The 22,531-nt window shown below is 33.8% G+C and overlaps 1 protein-coding gene across 1 annotated transcript in view; it reads left to right on the top strand.

Annotated features, from left to right (window-relative positions):
• Positions 1-22,531, top strand: part of LOC105213914 (uncharacterized) — a 153,386-nt gene that overhangs the window by 57,634 nt on the left and 73,221 nt on the right. The window contains 1 exon segment of the mRNA XM_054231876.1: positions 19,452-21,236. Within this exon segment, the coding sequence (XP_054087851.1) occupies positions 20,564-21,236 (673 nt within the window). The 5' untranslated portion in view covers positions 19,452-20,563.

Here is a 22,531-nt window from a genome sequence, read left to right as displayed (position 1 = left end):
TTTTTTGAGCTGTGATAAATTCAAATTTTAATATTTTCTTTTTTCCTTCGTTCATTAACTAGATTTATCCATTTACTATCGAAATCGGCACAAAAATTAATTTGTGACAACAAAGTAAATCAATTAAAATCCATACAGAGAGTTTACAGTATCTGTTTAAATCACTATCTTCCAGTATTATCATAAATATTTTGAACAAGTTGATCCGAACAGCGCTACATTAGACCACAAAAAAATAGTTTTAACAAAATGTTGGCCTTTTTAGCTAGTGGCATGTATGTATTATTATCCCAAAATACAATATTAGCAATTTAATCCACATCAAAACAATTAGCATTTTCTTATATTAGCCTTAATTGCATTTGCATGTCTGCGGCACTACAGCGACAACAACTACAAAGCAAATTTAATTGCAGTTTTGTGTTACAAAAAATAAAGTGGCACCTACATAACTGTATGCAACACCCATATGAACATGCATTGTATACATGTAGGTGTGATACATACATACATACTGACTTGCAAATTTAAAACATTTAACCCTGACCCAGCCGAATACTTTTTAGTCAACATGTGTATGTTTGTGTATGTTTTTGCCTGGCTTTCCCATTAAAAATCCCTCTTGTGCATTTTATTAAGCTGTGTGTAGGGTGCGCATTTTTTCCAGTCGCTCGCCTTGTAATTGCCACACAACCGGCGGTGAGACTATGCTCTCTGCCACTTAAATTGCACGTCATAAAATCCGCCACAAGTTAACAGCAACAAGCCAGCAAGCGAAAAGTGTGTGTATGTGTTCGTCATTTTGTTTTTGTTTAAGCATACATTTGCGTTATTAAGCGTACTCGTATGTAAGCGCATGTGTGGTTGCATAGATGTGACTAAAAAGTTGTGCGCAGAAAAGGAAAGAAAGAATGAAATGTGCAGAGCACTTTGTTAAATTGTTTGTGAAAAATATGCTGCACACACCAACCACATCTGCCGCTAGTTATTATGGTGCTACAAAACAGTTGTTTGTGGATTAAAAGACCCCACACCCTCCTGCTTCGCTGAAAAATGAACTAAGAATCACGCAGGCATTATGGTTGCAGAATGTTGTCTTGACGGAGGAGTTAAACCTTTATTTTGGAGGGAGTTTGCTTAATTAATTTTGTTGTGAGGAATATATATATATATGTGTGTGTGTGTGAATGTTTGTGCTTTGGCGGATAAAGCATACTTTCTGGTAAACTGAAAATTAATTTCGTGAAAGAAAGTCAAAATTACGCAGAGGCGCCACAGCGAGTTGTAATCCCTCATTTATATTTGGAAATTGACATAGTCTCTCGAAAAAATAATTTTCATAAAATGTTATTAATCCTTAGTTTATTAAATAATTCAAATGCTTATTTCTAGCAGTAAAAACCATTTTCAGTATATTTTGTCACAAAGTTATTAAACTTGTATGTGTTGAATCGATCATTCTGATATATTCAGGCAGGTTCTGTAATTCACTTCCGAATGAAATTCAAGCAAATTCACTTTCAATCCGATATTTGGTATATTTGGTGTACTGAATTTCTGAATTTTCACTCTGATTGCAGAACCAGGCTGATTATTGTTTGACGTGAATATAATCATACTACTCTGCGATTTAATTTTTTATCAGCTCCTTTTTAGAATATATGAAGTAATTTATTAAACGGAAAAATTATTTCACTCCTGCAAAAGTTAAAGTAGCTTACCTATAATAAAATAATACTATAAAAATTATCCATGCTATGTGAGTCTACAGCGTAAGCTTCATCGTGATCTGAGTGACCGCTCGTGTGCTGTTCTTCAATTTACTAGGAGTGCTGCCCTATTATAGTTCGGGCTCAGTTAGCACTATTTGTGCCATTTTGATGCACTAGTCGTTGACCTTTTTATTTGCTATCATGTTTAAGCTTTTCGTTCAAATCATTTTGTGGTTTCGATGAAGTTATTAATATCCGTTTTACTTTTTGTAGGTTGATGGATTCCAGGTGTTCTGTGTCGGTTTCCCTGTTAGTTCGCAGCTTCGGCATATGTTATTTTAGGGCATACCCATTTTTGATGCATTTTCTTCAAATGGCCAATGCCCTGTTATGGTAACAGTTAGTCTGAAGATACTGTTCCTTGACTTAATTAGTCGTTAGTTCTTTTCATGTGGTATTTTGGCTATATCTGTTTGGTTATTTGAATTAGTCATGGACGTCGACAATGCCAGGAGAGCCGCTTGGCTATCCGTGTATTTTGTTGCTTTATGTATCCTCTCATCTCATAGTTATTCAATAGAGCTTCGCAACCCTTCTCTATGCCCAGTACTTCCGTTTGGAAGATGCTAGCCTAGTTTGGTAAACGGATAGAGAGAGAAATGTCCAGATCATACGGAAAATACTCCCGTGCCTACCCCGCAGTCCATTTTGAACCCGACTGAGATGATATCTTCCTCCCCTATTATTCCCCTTCTGGACTGGATTGGATCCCAGCTATCAACCAATGCCAATAAAACTTTTAAGTGAATATATCACGATAACATTTCAAGTAAGAACATTTTAAGTAAGAACAATTTTAAAGGCATATACAAAGCTCTTATGGGAGTCACTCAATTAAGGGGTTAGGTGGGTTTCAAAATTTTAATAAATATTTTTGTCTTATTAAATAGTGACAAATGTTAAAAATATTTTCCATAAATATCAAATCAATCAGAGTAATATTCTAAGAGAAACTCCACCCATTAGGCCACGTCAGTATGTATGTAAAACTTTAAATGCGTTTATCTCAAAACTCAAAAAAAGATAGATTGTTTTTAGATGAACGTATCATGAGTTATTATGTCCACGGCTAGAATTTCGTAAAACGCATTCCAATTTCACTCCCATCCACTTCAACTATACAAACTTAACAGCTATATTCTCCAAATATTCTATGCAATCTTTTCATCAATCGGCCGCGAAATGAAATGAAAATCCCCACCGCTTGTCAGTCGCACATTTACTGGGTGTGCACAATTTGTTTATGCAAAACTTCATTAGAATGCAAAAGTGCATTTCCGCTTAAGATTCCACGAACGCACCAAATTCAGCGGCAACCGAAAGAGAGAAGAGACACAGAACAGCAGCCAAAAGAAAATACTAACAAAATCAACACACCAAATTTCGCTCGTTCTCTCTGCTTTTGCCATGTGCAGGGCGCATTTGGTTCAAGGTTTCGTTCGACTGCTGCTGCTGCCTACATAGTTGCTGCATTTGTTGTTGTTGTTGCAGCCGTTTGTTGCATTTAGTTTGTTTGCCTGCTGCCAACAGCAAAATTCGCCACTCAACTACTAAGTTGCCGGCAGCACGTCGCTAACTTTGTTGCCACCGTTGCGGCAAGATCACGCCACATGTTTGAGAGTTGCTGCGCCACATTCACTTGAGCTTCACGACTTCGATGTGCGCTGTTTGTTTTCGTTGGCGCAGCTGCCTCCATTTCGGTGGCACAATGTTGACATTTCTCCTTGAAAGCGAGCGCTACCGCGCTGAGACGCGATGCGTTCGTGCGGGTGTGCGTGCGTTAACTTTCGTCAGTTGCTTTAAATCTGCTTTAATCTATTTCTAAAAAGTTTGCTCAACAAGCGCTTGCCACCGACGGCAGACGGCATTTTTAAGTTTTCTATGAAAACATCGTTTGAGTTTTACCACTCACGTGTCAGCCAAAGAGCTGCGTCAAATTCCATTTCACGTTTTCTCATTTCATACTTCTACGAGTCACCATTTGGCAAGTAATTCATTTTTAATCAATTAATTGAAAGGTATTTAGCATGACTTTCATTTTACTCTGTTTGATTATTTCGTTTATTTGCGTCTATATTCGTACCGATTATATTCAACTCTTACTTTGTCCATATTTGGTTCGCACTTTTAAATATATTGCTATTCATGCGAGCTTATATTTAGATATTGTATTTTTCAGAATGAATAATAACCGATGTGATGAACTTCTTGAAATATATTATGAATCATTTGGATTTGGGTTTGGATTTATAACCGGTTAATTATGAAGTTTTAAATACTAGATTACTCAACCAATAAGTTGATATTTGTATTCATCAAAATAATGGAATAAATAATAAAATTATTTCGAAATTATTTGGTGCAACATATTTTGGAATAGAGTTGCCACCTATTTAGAAAATTTAAGCGGGAAATATTATAAAATATGTAGGTATTAGTAAACAACGGTTTGATAGTCTGCAGTTTAGGTATATCCGGAAAAATTAAGCTCAGCTTTATAAAGCTTTTCGAAAATTGTTCGGGATTTTATTTAAACTTGTTTTACAATGTAGATACAAACTAGCAATGAATTCTAGAAAATCTGCCCAGAAAGTGAGAGGGGATTCTTGAAATATATATAATAAAGCTGACACCAAATAATTGTATTAAAAATTGGCAAATAATTGAGTAAATCTTAAAAAATGAGTCCATAAAGAAAAGTGTGAAGTAGTCTGTAAAAAATAGTAAAAATAAATTTATTTCTGAATTGATGTACGATTGCAAATATACAAAACAAAACGTTTCGTCGTTATATTTTAATCCAAATGTCATTTGTCTTAATTACGGCAGATGACTGATGAATCTGCCATTAGACAATTTTTTTAGAAATATGTCTCCTTATCATTACGCTGTACAACACTCGGCTGGGTATTGAACCAAACTTACGTTTTCCGAGAGATTGAATCATAAGTAAAATAGTTGTGTCGAAATATTTATCTTCGATGTTCGAAAAGCGGTATTTTTTAGAATTATTACAATTTAATGATGTATAAAGGTTATTAATCTTATGCATATGTATGATAAATGCTATTAGGGGTTAAAGATGAATTTTCGAAAAAATAAAAGCTTTACAAATCGAACAAGTAAGGAAGGGCTAAGTTCGGGTGTAACCGAACATTTTATACTCTCGCAATTTATTGATGTAATTTTATAAAGACAACACAATTCGACCCATATATTCGGCATAAAGTTCAATAGAATAACGAAAATCATCATAAATAGTATATGGGGACTGAGGTAATTCCTAAACCGATTTCACTCGTTTTCACCACCAAGATACAACGTATCGAAGACTATACGCTCACTTAATTTAATATTACTTATAATTAGGTATATGGGATCTGGGGGAAGTTATGACCCAATTTTTACCATTTCAGGTACAGAGAGAAACTGTTATAAGAAAAAAATTCAGAGGGAATGAATTACATTAAAATATCTGAGCGATTTACTTAAGTATATTTTCGGGGAAAAATTACCCTTAGGCACTGAGTTCTTCATGTTCGATATCAGGGGCCTTGAAAAGTCATGGTTCGATTTTGACAATTTTCTCACAAGTGATGCAACAGATCATATACAGTGTTTGTGTAAAGTTTTATTTCGCCATCTTCATTGGTTCCTAATGTATATATTATAAAGTGAAGGAATAAGATGAAATTCAAAAATGAGTTATATGGGAAGTTGTCGTGGTTATAAACCAATTTCGTCCATTTTTCACACGTGTCATCAGGGTGTCAAGAAAATATTATATGCCGATTTTCATTGAAATCTGTCAAGTAGTTCCTGAGGTATGATTTTTGACCCATAAGTGGGCGATGCCACGCCCATTTTCCATTTTGTAAAAAAATCTCAGTGCAGCTTCCTTCTGCCATTTCTTATGTAAAATTAATTTCTTATGTAGAGTTAACGCACTTTTAGTAATTTTCAACGTAACCTTTGTATTGGAGGTGGGCGTGGTTATTATAAGATTTCTTTCATTTTGGGACTGTATAAGGAAATGGCTAAAATAAACGACTGCAGAAAGTTTGGTTTATATAGCTTTATTGGTTTGCGAGTTATATACAAAAAACCTATTTGGGGGTGGGGTCACGCCCACTTTACAAAACCAATTATATCCAAATGTGCCCCGCCCTAATGGGATCCTATGTTCCAAATTTCATTTTCATAACTTTATTTATGGCTTAGTTATGACACTGTATAGGTTTTCGGTTTCCGCCATTTTGTGGGCGTGGCAGTGGACCGATTTTGCACCTCCTCAGGGAACATATGTTCCAAGTTTCATTAAGATATCTTAATTTTACTCAAGTTATCGATTGCACGGACAGACGGACGGACAGACATCCGGATTTCAAATCCACCCGTCATCCTGATCATTTATGTATATATAACCGCATATCTAACTCTTATATTTCTTGGTGACCGTTAGGTGAACAAAACTATTATACTCTGTGCAACAGGTTGCGAGAGTATAGAAATTAAAGTAAACAAAAAGTAAAAGTTTTTGCTTACAAATTCATTTTTGTATTTTAGAAAATGAAGAATTATTTCAGCTTTAACGGATTTTTGTAATTTACTTTTAAGTTTTAATAAAAAAAACATTAATTATGGCACTTGTTAATTTACTTTTCCACGCTTTAGCACTGAGTACATTTATAGAATGCCACACAAATTTCTTACCAAACACGCGATCGCCAAAAATTTTTTCAACTGTCGTACTCTCACAACAGTACTTTCCGAACATATACAAAAAAAATTTATATTCGATAAAGGAAAAAAACTAAGTTCATTTCAAAAAGTGATTTCTGTTTTGATAACTTTTTCTACCTACTGTATGTATGTTTACTCTGCTATTTCTCTCTTTGCGCTCAAAGAGATTTCTTCTAATTTGCCCATTTCATTTTGTTCACATGCTATATGGTATGTTCTTTATTATTCTTACCGATGAGTAATATTTCTTTCTCTGTCGCACCAGGTGGTTTATTGCCGAAATAGAACGGAACATAGTATGAGATGCTCACACGTTACTATGCTAATTCAAAAGTGTACTATTTAAAGATGACTTGTGAACTCCCTAACTAAAATTAATGATGGCGTATCCAGTAAGCTAAAATTCAAAAATCGAAATGACTCAATCTCCCGGAAAAAAATATTTGTTTGGCCTAATTTCCAGATTTTTATTATTATTTTATTTCAATTCGTATTTGTAATTTAAAATACTCGTTAAGAAGATAATACTGGCTTAAGTAAAATTTTAATTGGTTTGGAAAAGCCGTGAGTTACAATAGCTAAATATGAGCATGCCTGAAACAATTTGCTAAGCAATATTTTAACCAGCGAACAACGCAAAGGCATTTTACAAATACCCAACGCTGTAATAAAAGTAATTGTACAAAATACAAAATACAATAAGCTTTTCACGGCATACCCATACATTTACAATACGCCACACAACAACACAATATATGCATTTACACACGTTGACTGCTCCATTATTTCGTGGAAATGCGGAATAAAGGCGAAATGCCGTCAAGTGCAGCCGCGTCTTGCATTGAGGTAGGAAAGCATATTTAATTACGAGCCATTGTAATTTGTCAGCTGAAAGCGCATTGTATTGCCCCCATACAGAGAAAGACATGTGAAGGGCAGTAATGAAGTAAAATTACGGTGAAATTATAAATGTTATTGCATTGAAAAACCTGTCACTAAGTTGTATATGAATATGTGTGTGTTATATCGATTTTGGAGTTGAAACTTAAAGACCGCAAACAAATGGAAAATTCTAATAAACTAACAGAAATTTATGTTGTTTAATATTAAATTATTTAGAAAACAAAGAAAGGAGGGGCTAACCAAAAATTGGAGTTTCTTTAAACTATCTTTATAGCGTTATGGAAAGGCTAAAATATTATCTTAAATTTATATAATTTATGTGCAAAAAAAAGTATTTTTAATTGAAAAGCCATTCACAATGGTCGTAAAAAATAATCAACAATTTGCAATTCCACTAAAGGGACTTACAAAAGACAATGTGCAACAATTTATAAATTTTTTCAATAAAAAAGTGGAAAATAACATTTGCTTTCCGTTTTCATAGAAAATTTTAATTATACCATTAACGTCACGACAATATTTGTTATAATTTCATTTCGCCATGTTGCAAGCTACAAAAAAAAAAAACAAAAACTTGTTGCCAATTAGCTGTGACCTCATTTTCAACTTCCATTTATAACACAAATTTAATTGCTACTTTTAATATAATTTTAATGCCATAAAAGCAGACGAACAATTTCTAAATGGGTGAGCATTTGAGATGAGAATTGTACTATGCTAAAGAATGCGCGCACAAATATTTCTGGCTCCGAATATTTCGGTATAAATATAAATGTAATTAGCGAGAAGTGAAGAGCGCAAATGTGTCGCGCATTTTTTGTGGGTGTTTGTGTGCGAAATCAGATTTGAAATTATTTGCAGTTATTTTTTATGTCACAAATATAATATCCAGTTATTACTGTACTGAATATTAACGAGAGATTCTGGGGTGAAGATTGAAGGGAGAAAAATAAAAACCAGCATCTTGCGGGTGGCTCAGTTTAAATAACCTAAAAAACTTGAGAGAGCTTTTTATAAAATAAAATAAATTTAAATTAAATTGATAAAAAACATAAAAAATGTCGCGTTAACCACTCTGTTTTTACTTCGGTTATGCTGAACAATGCAAATTCACCTTTTCTCAAAAGCGCTTTTGGCCAGACAAGGTCATTAACGAGCATAATTTGAACTGAGAAAAACATTCAATCAGCGCAGGGCAAATTATATTTTGTGGGATAAAAGAGGAAATTGTTATTGAAAATGTTCAACCGCAGGCGAGCCATTTTGACGACAGACTTGAGGGCTTGCAACAGCTGAATGAATTAGAAAAAGTTCATTCACCGAACCTTGCAAGAAATTATTATTGTCGCTGTAAGAGCTGTTGCTCAAGTGCATGAAATAATATAAATAAATAAATTATCAGGGGGTCACAACAAAACTTACACATATACTCTGATTTGAGTCTATTATTTGGCTTTATTTCATATGATAAGCTCATTAGAATGTTTAATACTTTCTCGCTTTTAGAAATCGCATTATTTTCGCTCTGAAAATGTCTTGTATAATACTTGTTATCTTTGAAATTCAAATTTTTTATGCATGAATGAAACGAAATTATGTTACGCAACGAAATTCTGACAAGATACAGATTGTCAGATGGCGAAGTTAGAAACGATATTAATGATTCTGCGGCGTTCTAATCGTTAGAGTCAAAACTCACAATTAATCACAATTAACTAATTTTAATAACCTATTCAAATTGGAACTAACAGCAATTAGTGTATTTCAGTACTCAAATTCTTAAGGGCAAACTATTGCAAATTTGTAGTTCCGCTAATCCAACTGTTAATGTTTTTATTGCCCTCTAGAGTAAATTGATTTTGATTGATAGTTTCAATGTGCTAGCTAATTAATTGAAAAGCTTTACACTGTTTATATCAACCAAATCACTTAGGGGTCAATGTACACTGTGTAGTATACATAAGCCAATTAATGCTGTGTAAAAAATAAATTCATTTAATTTGTGCGAATAGATGGGAGATGTGATTTATGCATATTTTTTATATTTAGACTATGTTGTCTAGACCATTGTGATTTATCAGTTATTTATGTACGAGTATATTAGCAGTACGCCCCTGATAACTAGTTACTTCCAAATTGTGTTGGTATTGTATATGTATTCTCTCATTTTGTTTTATCAATGTAACTTTTAATTTTTTAATGAGATGCATGTACTAAGAAAGTTACTGGAAAACTAACTAATATCTCTCATACTCATTCAGAATTCAAAGACAACCTGTAGATTATAAAATAATTTTCTTAAGTAAGGATGATTAATAGCCTTTTCGCATTGCCAAAAGAATTTAATATATTAAGATAAGATAAGAGAAATCAACCTTCTGAATCTTATAGGGCTGCGAAGTATACAGTAACAGCCAGTTTGATGTTACGATAGGACATTTATCCAGGTCAACTAGAAGACACAGTTAACAACTCCGAGTTTACATTTTTTTGAAGCAAATTTATACAAGAATGCGAGATATAAAACAATATCGGCAAATGTTTTATTGGAAACATTCGTAATATAATAAAATATAAAGTGTACATATTTTCTCTAAATATATTTATTCGTCAAAACTCCAAAAATAATATTTGCCAACATTGATTAGCCTGTCATAATCACAGGTATCATTATATTTCCTCAATAGGGGTGTGAGATTAATAATATAGATGTATCTACCTGACGAACAGAAATCGAAGCCTTCACCATATTAGCCAATTATACTCTCAAATGACAGTATACAATAGTATAAAAAGAAATAAATTTGTACGTCAAGGAGAAGGGCACAAATAATTAGGTCTAAAATAATGATTTTGGTTAACTTCATTAAAGTATATCATTAATTAACAGATATATTCGGCTTATATGTTATTTAGTATATCATGGCGAATCGAAGACAGCTACCAGTCGGTAACTTCATTACTCTTAAAAGTTAAGAGCCTTAAAGATACTATTCATATGTATATTTTATCTGCAACTATGTACCTTGTTATTATAAAGAATATGGGTAATTTCCTGATTATATTTGAATATATTGATTTGACCAGGATCAATATATATTTACATCTCTAAATTTGCACTTGAAAATAAATATAAACAAATATTTTCTGCACAAACCGCTGCACACAGAAATAATTTTAAAAGAGGCGGCAAGTTCAAAAGGTATGAATGTAAATAAAATTAGCGCAAACATAGAGCAGCGTGAGCATGGCAAATTTGCTTAGATGATTTCAAAAAGAATATGTGATCAGCTTAATCGTAAACACATACACACATAAAATACAAGTATATATGTATGTGCTCAAGCATAAGTGCGAGCAAATTGTGCTAATATCCATTTGTAAAGTTACGCATTTATGCTGCTGAATTTCATTTACAAACTGTAGCAAAAAGAATTTTTAATGTTTCTCGCTGCTTACTATTTTACCACACCTGCTGCAAATGTGTATGGCAATCCCATTAAATATGTTTAATCATGTGTAAAAACGCCGCGAATGCATATAAACAAATATATAATTTTAATTAATGTATTCAGAGACACACACATACGCACATTCAGCGCTTGGAATGAATGGGACGTATTACGACTACCGTTACGGCTTTAGGAATATCATATCGCTCATTGAGCAACTCTTCAATGTGCGGCATATCAAGCAATTTAGCAAGTGTAAAACTAATATAAAACAAGTAAGGAAGGGCTAAGTTCGGGTGTAACCGAACATTTTATACTCTCGCAATTTATTTATTTAACTTTATTTAAATTATATAATACACAATTTGACCCACATATTCGTCATATATATTATATAAAGTCCATTGAAAGTTGGAAACCATAATATTAGGTTAGAAGTACCGAGGTCCTCGTGTTCGATATATGGGGCCTTAAAAACCTATGGTCCGATTTCGGCGATTTTTAGAATGGGGCTGTCACACTATTAACATAGTATTTGTGCAAAGTTCTGCACCGATATCTTCACTAGTACTTACTTTATATATTGTAATGTAAAGGATTCAGATCGTCTTCAAAGTTCTGGTATATAGGAAGTAGGCGTGGTTGTAAAGCGATTTGGACCATTTTCACAACATAACATTGGGATCTAAGGAAACTATTACAAACCAAGTTTCATTGAAATCGGTCGAGTAGTTCCTGAGATATGGTTTTTGACCCATAAGTGGGCGACGCCACACCCATTTTCCATTTTGTAAAAAAATCTGCGTGCAACTTTCATCTGCCATTTCTTATGTAAAATTTAGTGTTTCTGACATTTTTCGTTAGTGAGTTAACCCACTTTAAGTAATTTTCAACCTAACCTTTGTATGGGAGGTGGGCGTGGTTATGATCCGATTTCTTTCATTTTTGGACTGTATTAGGAAGTGGCTAAAAAAACGACTGCAGAAAGTTTGGTTTATATAGCTCCATTGGTTTGCGAGATATGTACAAAAAAAATTACTTTTAAATATGCCTCTTCATAGTGCGATCCTTCATACCAAATTTTATTTCCATAGCTTTATTTATGGCTTAGTTATGCCACTTTATGTGTTTTCGGTTTTCGTCATTTTGTGGGCGGGGCAGTGGTCCGATTTTGCTCATTTTCGAAAGCAACCTTCCTATGGTGCCAAGAAATAAGTGTGCCAAGTTTCATCAAGATTAATTTTTACTCAAGTTACAGCTTGCACGGACGGACGGACGGACATACAGACATTCGGATTTGAACTCTACTCTTCACCCTGATCACTTTGGTGTATATAACCCTATATCTAACTCGTTTAGTTTTGGGTGTTACAAACAACCGTTATGTGAACAAAACTATAATACTCTCTTTAGCAACATTTGTTGCGAGAGTATAATGAAAGCTTAACGAACGAGGAGGACTGAGTGAATTATTTATTTGTATGTATATGTATGTAGATATGCTATATGTTGATTTACGCACTCAAAAGCAACGCTATCATTAGCTACACCATAAGTAAAGTGTACGAGTTTACTTATCTTTACTAATGTATTATATTTATGCATAAGGGTGGTCCATAAATGGTGGGACGATTATGTTTTGATGTATTTTTTGACCAGAGAGTTGATTATTCAAAGCACGTCGGATGGACATTAAGTTTTAGGTTTCTTTATGAAGACTGAAAACATATGATAAGGTGTGCTATTTCTAGAAATTAAGCATAAATATCTATGTACGTCATTTTTAACAGTTGCAATATACAAAAAATACTATAGATAAAATCTTTTTTCGTGGTATTACTCATTGATATATTTAAACTGAACAAAATCGTTCATTTAATTTTTTTAAGAACTACCCTAACATACCTACATACATAAACATGTTTATTTCCGATGGAATTTCTTCAGTGCTTTCATTCTACGAATTAATAAAATATTTTAAATTTTTGTAATTCCAACGTTTATGTGATATCGCTGGTGGTCAATTTTATTAATAAGTATTAATTTCTTAGTAGAACTTAAAAAGGGAAACGAAAACTTCCACGAAATATTCATTTTTTATATATATTAGATTTAATATTACACAGTTTCTTTATGCATAACTTTAGTTTCTTTATAAATATATATACCTAATTATTAAAGAATATATAAAATAAATGCGTTATTGACAGTCAAATATTGAAGCACGTTTACAACTGAACTGAGGAAATTTTTAGTTAATGTTTTTATTTATGCAAAATCACCATAAATGTCGAATTTGAATATTTGAATAAAAAGGAAAATAAAGCCCAAACGTTCCTAAAGAAGATATTAAAATAATTTAAATAGGATTATCAAAATTGATTTAAAGATTGGAAGTATAATCCGTATGTATATCACTTACATTTGAGAACAATCACTATGATGAGTTATTGATGGGAATGTAAGGACCGCAGGAAAATAGCCAAGTGAAAATATACTACCCTAACGATTAAAGAACTCCACAGAGGGAATTGAAGCTATAATTTTAGGGCTGTTCAAAGTTGACAACAATCAATGGTACGAACGATAAAGAGAAGCACCCAAGAAATTTTTACACACTCCATCCCAGGAATTTAGGCTTTAACTATCTAAACACGTCCTGTGGTTAACTGTTGCTATATCCTATAAAGAAAAGTAAAATAAGATTTTGGCGTTTTTTTGACACTTTTTATTGCGATTTTCTAAATATTTATTAACCACGTAACTGCAATTGAGAGTGTGTATGTACATGAAGAGCACTAAAATTCTAAAACTCTAATATAAATGTGTGGTTCCAGTGGCTTACCCTGAAATTTTATATACTTTTGACACACCTCCCTCTCTACAAATACTGAACCTCGCTTATATCACACAAATTGATTTTGTTTTATTAGTTTCAACCAATTTTCTTGTTTTCTTTCCCTTTGCACCATGGTGTCACAAACTTTCTTGCCATGCTATGCAATTCGATCTTTTTCAGGCGAAAAGTTTGCACTATCAACCTCCCACTCATGACATGAATATTGTTGTCGGTGTAAGGACATTTTTTATTCATGTTTGTTTTAATTAAACCAATTTTAGGTTAAAGTAAAATTTAAGCTAACATTTCGTTTGAATAAATTATTATGAAAATTAAATATTATTATTATTATCTAACTTGGGTTTTAAGTGTGATTTTTTTTTAATTCAAATATGATACTATTAAAGACTACAAACCCACAATTTTTGCAGACATTCTTTAAGAACAGATTTAATTCAAATAATCTACATATGTGGAATAAGTAAATCAAATTTTAATCAGCAATAAACCAATCAAGTATATATTTTTTATATTTATATATAGTAACACAAAAATTGTATACGATGCCGTGAGACGATACACCGCATTCTTCATTCTCTCCTCGACATTAATCATACTTACACTCTATCATTTTGCTGTAAGCAATAAAGTTCACTTGCGAACTATTTATTTATGTAAAGATAATCCAATGAAATCGCAGTGACTCTCCGCTTCTCTCTTTTTCCTTAATCCTTTACTCGCTGCAATGAAAAACTGAGCTTCAACTATTTTCCTGCAATTTTAAAAATTTCTCGATTTGCTTCATTTACACAATGGACATAAGCGCTTGTGGCGCAATGCGAGAGCTGCTCACTTGAATTTGCTAATGCATTTGCACCACTCACCTAACACCATCTTCGGGGTTTCCACTCTATTCCACTGCGGCAGATTAGTGTTACAACGGTTAAGCAATGACGCAGTAAAATATGTGAGTTATTTGACTTTGGTCTGTTTTTATAACCTCAAACACACTTGTACACTTCCTCCTCTCCTTCAGCCGCTGCTGCTCCTTAACCACCGGCATCGCTTATGTTCTCGATGTGCTCGATAGGCGGCGACTTTGGGTAATGGTACTCAACATTATTTTAACTTTTTTTACTTGAACGATTAAGCAGAGGAAGTTCCTATTGAGATTTATGTGAACGTAAATTGAGAGCCATGTTTATGCGTAACGCGTACTGTAGTTAAATGACGTTGCGTATACGTATTCGCAATTATTAATGCCAAAATTGAAATACGTTGTTTTGTTTTGGAAACTACGAAATTCAAGACAACGAGAGTGTATAAACGAATGGAGGGGTAGAGACTTAATGGCTTTTAGTTTGAATGACTGGCGGAAATGAACGAAAGAAAAAGAGAGCTGAAGTTAGTCTCTGGGCAAAAATATATACAAAAATATCTTCATCGAGAATTATGGAATTATTTTTGGAGAAAAATAATACAATTAGGGATAAATTATAAATTAGTATTTGTTTTGTACTAAATAAAAAATCTTATTTTTCTTTTTACATATTACATATTTCCGTAGTTTCTAAACCGCATTTATCGAAATTTATATATAATGTATATAAATTACAGATACGAAGTGGTCAAAATCGGAATACAAATAAAATTCTATCAAATTTTTTAACTTCGTAATATATAAATTAACCAGTATTGAATATATTGGTATAGAATTTAGAACAAATATTGCCTCCAATATCTGGAAATTCTGTTCTAAAAACTATACTATTTATACTATATATTCTTCATGGTCTACTATGGTCTAAACCTAATTTCCGACTCTCCAGTAGTTATATATCTAAATGCGATATTTCGTGAAATGAAATGAATATTTTTTATTGACTTATTGTGGATTTCGGTCATGAAAGAATGAAGTTTGTCTCAGACTTTAATTTATATTCTTAATTATGCCACTCACGTAGACTTTAAACTGCACATAAATATGAATGTGTCAATGGAGGTGTAATAGCCTTTTCGCACAGACAAATTAATGCAATGTATTAAGATTTTAATTGAGAAACCAGATTTTGCCTTTCGCACAGCCGGCTACTCGATTAACGATAAGCTGTTATAAATTTTTGTTCGATTAAGAATTAATGTAGGAAAATGAGATTTCTCTTTTGTATGGTAAATCGATCTTAATCAACGTATTAATCGAATACAAGCCCTTTAATTAATCAATTAACTTTAATGCGAAAAGACAGTTAGATATCTAAATAAATTTAAGCAAGAATGTTTCAATTAGCATTATGTAGTTTGTAATACAAATAGTGGTATCAGTATATATCTAAACACTACCATTATGTGTTGAATTTCATTAGAAACGAATCAATGCTCAAGTACTCGAGTTCTGAATAGCAACATCTACCTTAAAATTAGTGACTTAAAAGCCATCGCAACTCATTCAATGTATCTTAAAGTGCCGTTAAAGGCACAAACGTTGTGAATGTCATAGACAAGGCTAAATGATTTCAAGAAGCAATTGCACTGATATGCACTTGTGTGTATTTGCTTGTACAGCAACATCATATGGTAGAAATTTTCCTTTATATCACTTCTCTTTATTGTCTGAGCACTACAAGTATCACAGCCATGTATGAGTGTTATTTAGGTTGTAGCTGTGGTGCTAATACCCATACATATGCATTTTTATTATAAAAATCTATATGTATTACAGGTGTACACTTGCCATAGCACACGTCTATTTCACAAGTACAATTTATATTGTGTGAAGAACTACACGTGCTGCCAACAATACGAGCACAATGACAGTCCCAGATATGTTTTCATGCATACATTATGAGCACTTACAAAAAAATAAAAAAGAACAATAACAACAACAATAAAAATACAGCTGCTAAATTCAAAAGCATTTTGTAGTGCAGTTGTCTCATTGAAAAATAGCAAATGGGCTCGTCTCTATTGTGTATGTGGACAGCTACAATTGCACCTTGAAAGTTTACAAGTGCATTTAGCTTGCAATTGAGGTGTACATTTCCTCACAATATATACATACAATGGCGTATTTGTATATATAATTTCAGACAATTTATATATTTGCATTCCGCCATATTTTTGTATATTATTTTCAAGTTATTCGCAAACTATTTACGGAGAAACCAATGCTAGCGAAAGTTTAAATCATTGACAATGGCAGGTGACATTGGACTCTTTCACAACATTTAAATTAGAAACAGCTAAACCTATATGAGAGAGTACGTCATTGCTTTTAACCCTCGCAGTTAATAATATTGCGGTACACTTTTTTCAAATCTTCAAAATCAGAATCCTTATAATAATCATTCATATTTCAAAACTGGGTTAGATCGCCGATGGGATAGTCGTATAAAACGGATGTGTGAATTACGGTATCAAAGAACCAGTTGTCGTTTGAATTGAAAAAGCGGCCTATATTTAGGCGATTACCTCTTCTTTCTCCTAACATTTATTTCCAGTTTATCTCAGCACAACTCTATACTAGTATATTAAGAAAATTTATGTTTAACTTGCTTATTACAATAAGTTATATACTTGAGTATTATGCGCATAAATTCTCCACCAAATACACGTATTTACTTGGTATTATAGCATCTACTAGCATTTCAGTGATTTCCTGCCGCACATCCTCAGGTTGCTCAATTTAAAATGTGACTACCTTAGTCCACTAGTAGTTAGTTTTATGGTCATGAAATAAATATGAGCGCCTTTGTTGCTTATATTTCTTATCGCTTACCTGCGCCACGTCAAGCACGGCAAGCTAGAAAAATATTTATTCCAGTTCAAGTAAACAGGAAGACAGCCACTGCCGCCGTCCGACTATAGCAACCGGTTAGGCGAACATGAGAGCAACGCTGCGCTGACGAGTGTGGCTGGAGTAACTTCCGAGCTGTGCTGCGGCACGTGCTTTTCACTGCCGGAAAGTAAGGGGAAATTGGATTTTTGTCGCTGCTGTAGTATAAATATCCGGTAATAATTTATATTTCTTTTTGCCCATCTACTCAAGTCAATGTAGTGGCGAAATTGTTACTGGATAATAAAAATAGGATAAATGATTATTGGCGGAGCAGTTGCTATACAGTTTTGTACTCACGTAGATTTCAATTTATCTCACTACCACAAGACTTTGTATCGCTCTGAATTAATTTTAATTAAACTTGATTTTAATTTGGAGAAAAATTTTATATAGTATGTGGTTTTTATAGCGTATAACGTATTGTATATTGAATAGTATAGCAAATCTCAAACGTCTGAATAGTACTCTGATTGCTCATTATTCCCGTTTTTCTTGATGAAGTAGCTCAACCTAGAGTTCTCAAAAGTTACTACGAAGAGAAAGAGTTTTAGATATGTTTTTTTGGAATGTTCCACAGCAGACTTTCTAATTTCTATATGTAGATGCGAGAACTATTCGTTTTCTAAAAAATTATGTATTTTAGGTTCTGGAATTGAATCTCTTTCTTAATCAAAATTTATTTAATTCTATAATTTAAATTATTTTAAATAATATCACATTTGAGAGCCGTGAAGTGTTTAACATATAATAAAGAGTTATGTTAAAATTCATGGCTAGTTCTTATCCAACCGAAAAACATCAACTACCCGGACCGAGGCGTTTTGCTTGCAGGTTCCCATAAGTTTACATCAGGTTATTTTTAGTTTCTTTCATGAGAAGAGAGGGATCCGTGGTATTAAAGCTATCCATTATGTGGTGAGTACAAAATTATCAACAGAGTTTCGCAATAAAAACATTCGGGCTGCTAAGGACGGCGTACGATCTCTATCGCGGAAAAGCAATGATCGACTTGACACTCGAAAAGAGAAGTAGTCGTACGTTTATTTGGAGAACGGGAATACCCTTTGTGTGGTGTTGTTATTGGTGTGGGTGTGTTGATACGTGCGTTCACTTCTGTGGTGAATTTTGTGTAACAGTGTTGTGCAATTGGGAAATTGTTGTGTGCCGGTGTGGTAGGTTGAGTTCCTGTAGGAATGTGTTGTATGTTTATCACATCACATAACACATCGGCGGTATTGTTTAGGAGGGGGGAGCAGGCTTTAATAATAGGAGGTGCATTTCTTATTTCATTGTACCCATATTATTACTGTTTGTTTGCCAATTCATGTGGTTCACATGTTTCTAGTTACTTTACAATATTGACAAACTCCACATCATTTTCATCGTTTTCGTATAAGTATGAATTTCTTTCTGTGTTTTAACTTTGCTTTCTTTTTTCACTAATTCTAGTTTATTCTAAGTAGAAATAGAAAAGCTTCGGCCAATGTTAAATGAATATGTACTAAATTTCGCCCTAGTTTATAATACTGCTACTTAAAACTGAGAAAGCAATTGTTGTTTAAATTTCTTTTTAAAATAGACATATCATTGGCATTAAAGCACACCTCGACATTGACTGATTTTGTTTACAACATTAATATGAGTAATAATTAATTCAGAGCTAAAATTATTTAAGTAATTTAAAAATATACAAGTAATTGAGCATGCGAATGTTTTTTCTTGAGAATTAAAAAAAATCGCTGAATAACTGTTATTCGTAATCGCTAAAAAGGTCTACTACATATGCATGAACTATACTAATACAAACACAAGTACATTTGTGTGCGCAATTTAAGCACTGCAAACTAATAAATAAGCGCTATTTATTTATATTTTTTGCATTTCTCTCTTCTCTTTTTTTCTTGCAGATGTGCTAACAATTAAAGTAGATAATTTAACACATGCAACGTATAAAAAAATCAAAATGAAATTGCGATCCGCTAAGCTGAATTGATTAAAGCATAAAGGCTAATAATAATTCATTTAATATATAATTAATATCTTTTTAGCAAACAAAAAATATATAATAAAATGCTACAATTTCCGCCGCCATTCACGATTGTTTGCCAGCAACTTGCTACTTTCGACAAAGCGCGTACCATCGCTCATGTCAGCAGCGTCAATCAGGTGGAGTTTGACCGCGTGTTGGACGTCATCGATAGGCAAGTCGAGCGCGAATCGTAATTGTATTTAGTATGAATTTTTTATGAAGCGTCGTGCCATGTAATGAGTAATAGTTGGAGAAACACTACATTACCACTTTGTACACAATAACAAAAAGAGAGCAGTGACGACAACATATAAATTGCGTAACTTGGTGGGCGGTACTTTGTGCGGGCTTTGTGTAGTTACTCATGCGTCTGCAAAATTTCGCATTTTAGTGTTGCGAATTAAAAATTGTGCCGCGTAATGTGGCAAGTAGGCGCGAACAGCAATGCAAAGCAAAAAGTGTTGAGTAAGTGCCAAAAACTTTGCGAGCCAAAAATCAAAAAGTAATAATAAAATATAAATAAATAATAAAAATTGAAATTGAAATATAAATATAAAATATGCTTAGCGGGTTTTAGTGTAGCACAAATGTCACTAATGCGTTTGCTTGCATAAAAGTGAAAGAGCCCAAATTGCTAAAATTTTCTGCAATAAAACGACATGAATGCGTAAATAAAATTCCATCGAAGTTCATCTAGTAACTAGAAATGGTGTAATGAACAAAATATATATTAATAATAAATATTTTAAATTAATAATATGAAATTCAAATCATTAAAGTTGCAATAAATGTCAAACAATTCAAAATTACCTGTTAAAGTAGCTAATTTCATATAAAAAATAATAATAATTTTAATTAAACTAATAAAAATTAGTAAATACGGTAGCGAAAGTCATTTCCACTTTGTTAAAGCCAAAAACATGTGTTCCAATTAATTCTAAGTAGGCGTCAAGCAAACACAATTCTCGAAACCAACACCCCACCATCACTATGGCTGGTCCACAGGTGCAACATTCACATTCGCAGCGCCCCAACAGCGCCTACTACATGGGCCTTAATGGCGGAGGCGGCGGCGGCATTGCTAGCAACGGCCATCACATTGGCGGTGCGGCGCACACGCACACAACCACAGCAACGAGCATAAGCACTAGCAGTAGCGTGAACACTGGGTTGCATGCGCTGCGTCAAATGTCCAACGACATGGAGCTAATATATCGCGGCAATAGCGCCAATTCCAGCCATCAAACGCAGTCCACGCACGTCATACAACAACAGCCAACGGTGGGGACAGCGGCCGACAACCATAGCAGCAGTTTGGCTGATATGGGCGGCGGTGGCGTCGGTGGTGGTGGTGGTCAAATTGTCAGCATAGCCGGTCCCGGGCCGAGCGCTAGTGATGCTTTAATTGTTCCTTCAAATGCGGCGATAAAACGCAGCAATTTGGCGTCGTCGAAAACGGCACAGCGTAGTGTTGAGATTGTCGTCGACGCGTCGCAGTGTGGTGTCGCCGCTGATGGCGATGGCGATGGTGACGGCGCGGACGGCAAGTCTGGCGATGACGTTGAACAGGGCCGACGCATGTCGCGGCATCGGCGTCGGCCATTGCATCGTCGCTTTTTCAATTACCTGCGCAATTTGTTTCAAGGCAGCGCCGCTCAAAACGGTAAGTGAAAATGTGTGCATAATCGATATGTGAGTATTGCGTGGTGCGTGTTGCGTGTTGCGGAAACTGTGAGACGAGAGAGAGAAAATTATGGGAAACTCTTTATACAGTTTCCGCTTTATTATTTTCATATAAAAAAGTCTTCCAGTTTCAATGCAGTACCATATACATACATATGTATATCTAAAACTTATAATTCATTGGTTTCTGCAAAAAATTAAAAATATACTTTTAACTCTTATTTATCATGATATTTGAACCGAAAAAGGCCTGTAGATTGCAGTTAGAAAGATTTACAGATCCTGAAAAGTTTGTATCGCATGATTTAGGGGTACAGTATTGAAATAGTGAAGCTTCCATTCGCGATGGCCGTCCACGGCGGCGTGGGGTTTCAGCGACCAGTTGTCCTTGTGATATTCCATCCATGATGCAGTTATTGATAGTTACATATATGTAGTGTATAAAACGAATAGTACAGTTTGCAGTGCGTATATTTATTCGTTAATGTTGAATCACTGAATTAAATAGGTCTAGTTCTCATAGTTTTTCGTTATTCACTTCAATATAATCTTGTGAGTCCTTTTCCCACCATCGAGCTTTATCCGCTACAGCAATTCCAACGAACTTTGAAGCCAAGCTCACCACTTCGATATGGTATCATCTAGTAAATATAGCATTTCCATTCTCGCTAATGCATTGAACTGCTGATCCTCGACCCTCGTTTGAGCAAAACATTATTGTCGGGCCAGTGAGGATTTGCAAAGCGATTGGAATGGATAGTAGTCCCTGCCGCATGTATTCCTTGGCCATAAGGAATTTCAATTAATCGAAAAGTCTGCAAGAATTTATCAAAATACAATTTATGTCCCTTTTCATCTATAGGAGTTCGCTTTGCTAATTCAATTACAATTGCGGTGTCACTTCCAACTGTCTTGACTAGATTGTCATCTATAGGTGTAGTGGATCCACATAAAAAGTATGCTTTAATTCTTCAAGGATATAATTTGCCCATCGACACAAAGATTCTCCTCAAATGGTAATGCGTTTAAAGCAACTTCAATTGCAGTGTCAGTGTAGGTTATTACAACAAACTCTGCAGGTTATATCTTTTTAATCACACCATCAACCCCATCATCGACATCTTTTACATATTCATTTTCAATATCAGAAGCTCTTTCTAAAGATCCAGTATTTCCTCTTCGTTAAATTTACGTAATGTAGTTTTTTCTGAACAAGTTATATTAAATTCGGAAAATATTAAAACGAACGGTTACAAAGGTACAAATTATCCCTTG

Source organism: Zeugodacus cucurbitae, chromosome 5 (genome assembly GCF_028554725.1).
Source record: "Zeugodacus cucurbitae isolate PBARC_wt_2022May chromosome 5, idZeuCucr1.2, whole genome shotgun sequence".
NCBI classification, from domain to species: Eukaryota; Metazoa; Arthropoda; class Insecta; order Diptera; family Tephritidae; genus Zeugodacus; species Zeugodacus cucurbitae.
This window is presented reverse-complemented; position numbering and strand designations above follow the sequence as displayed.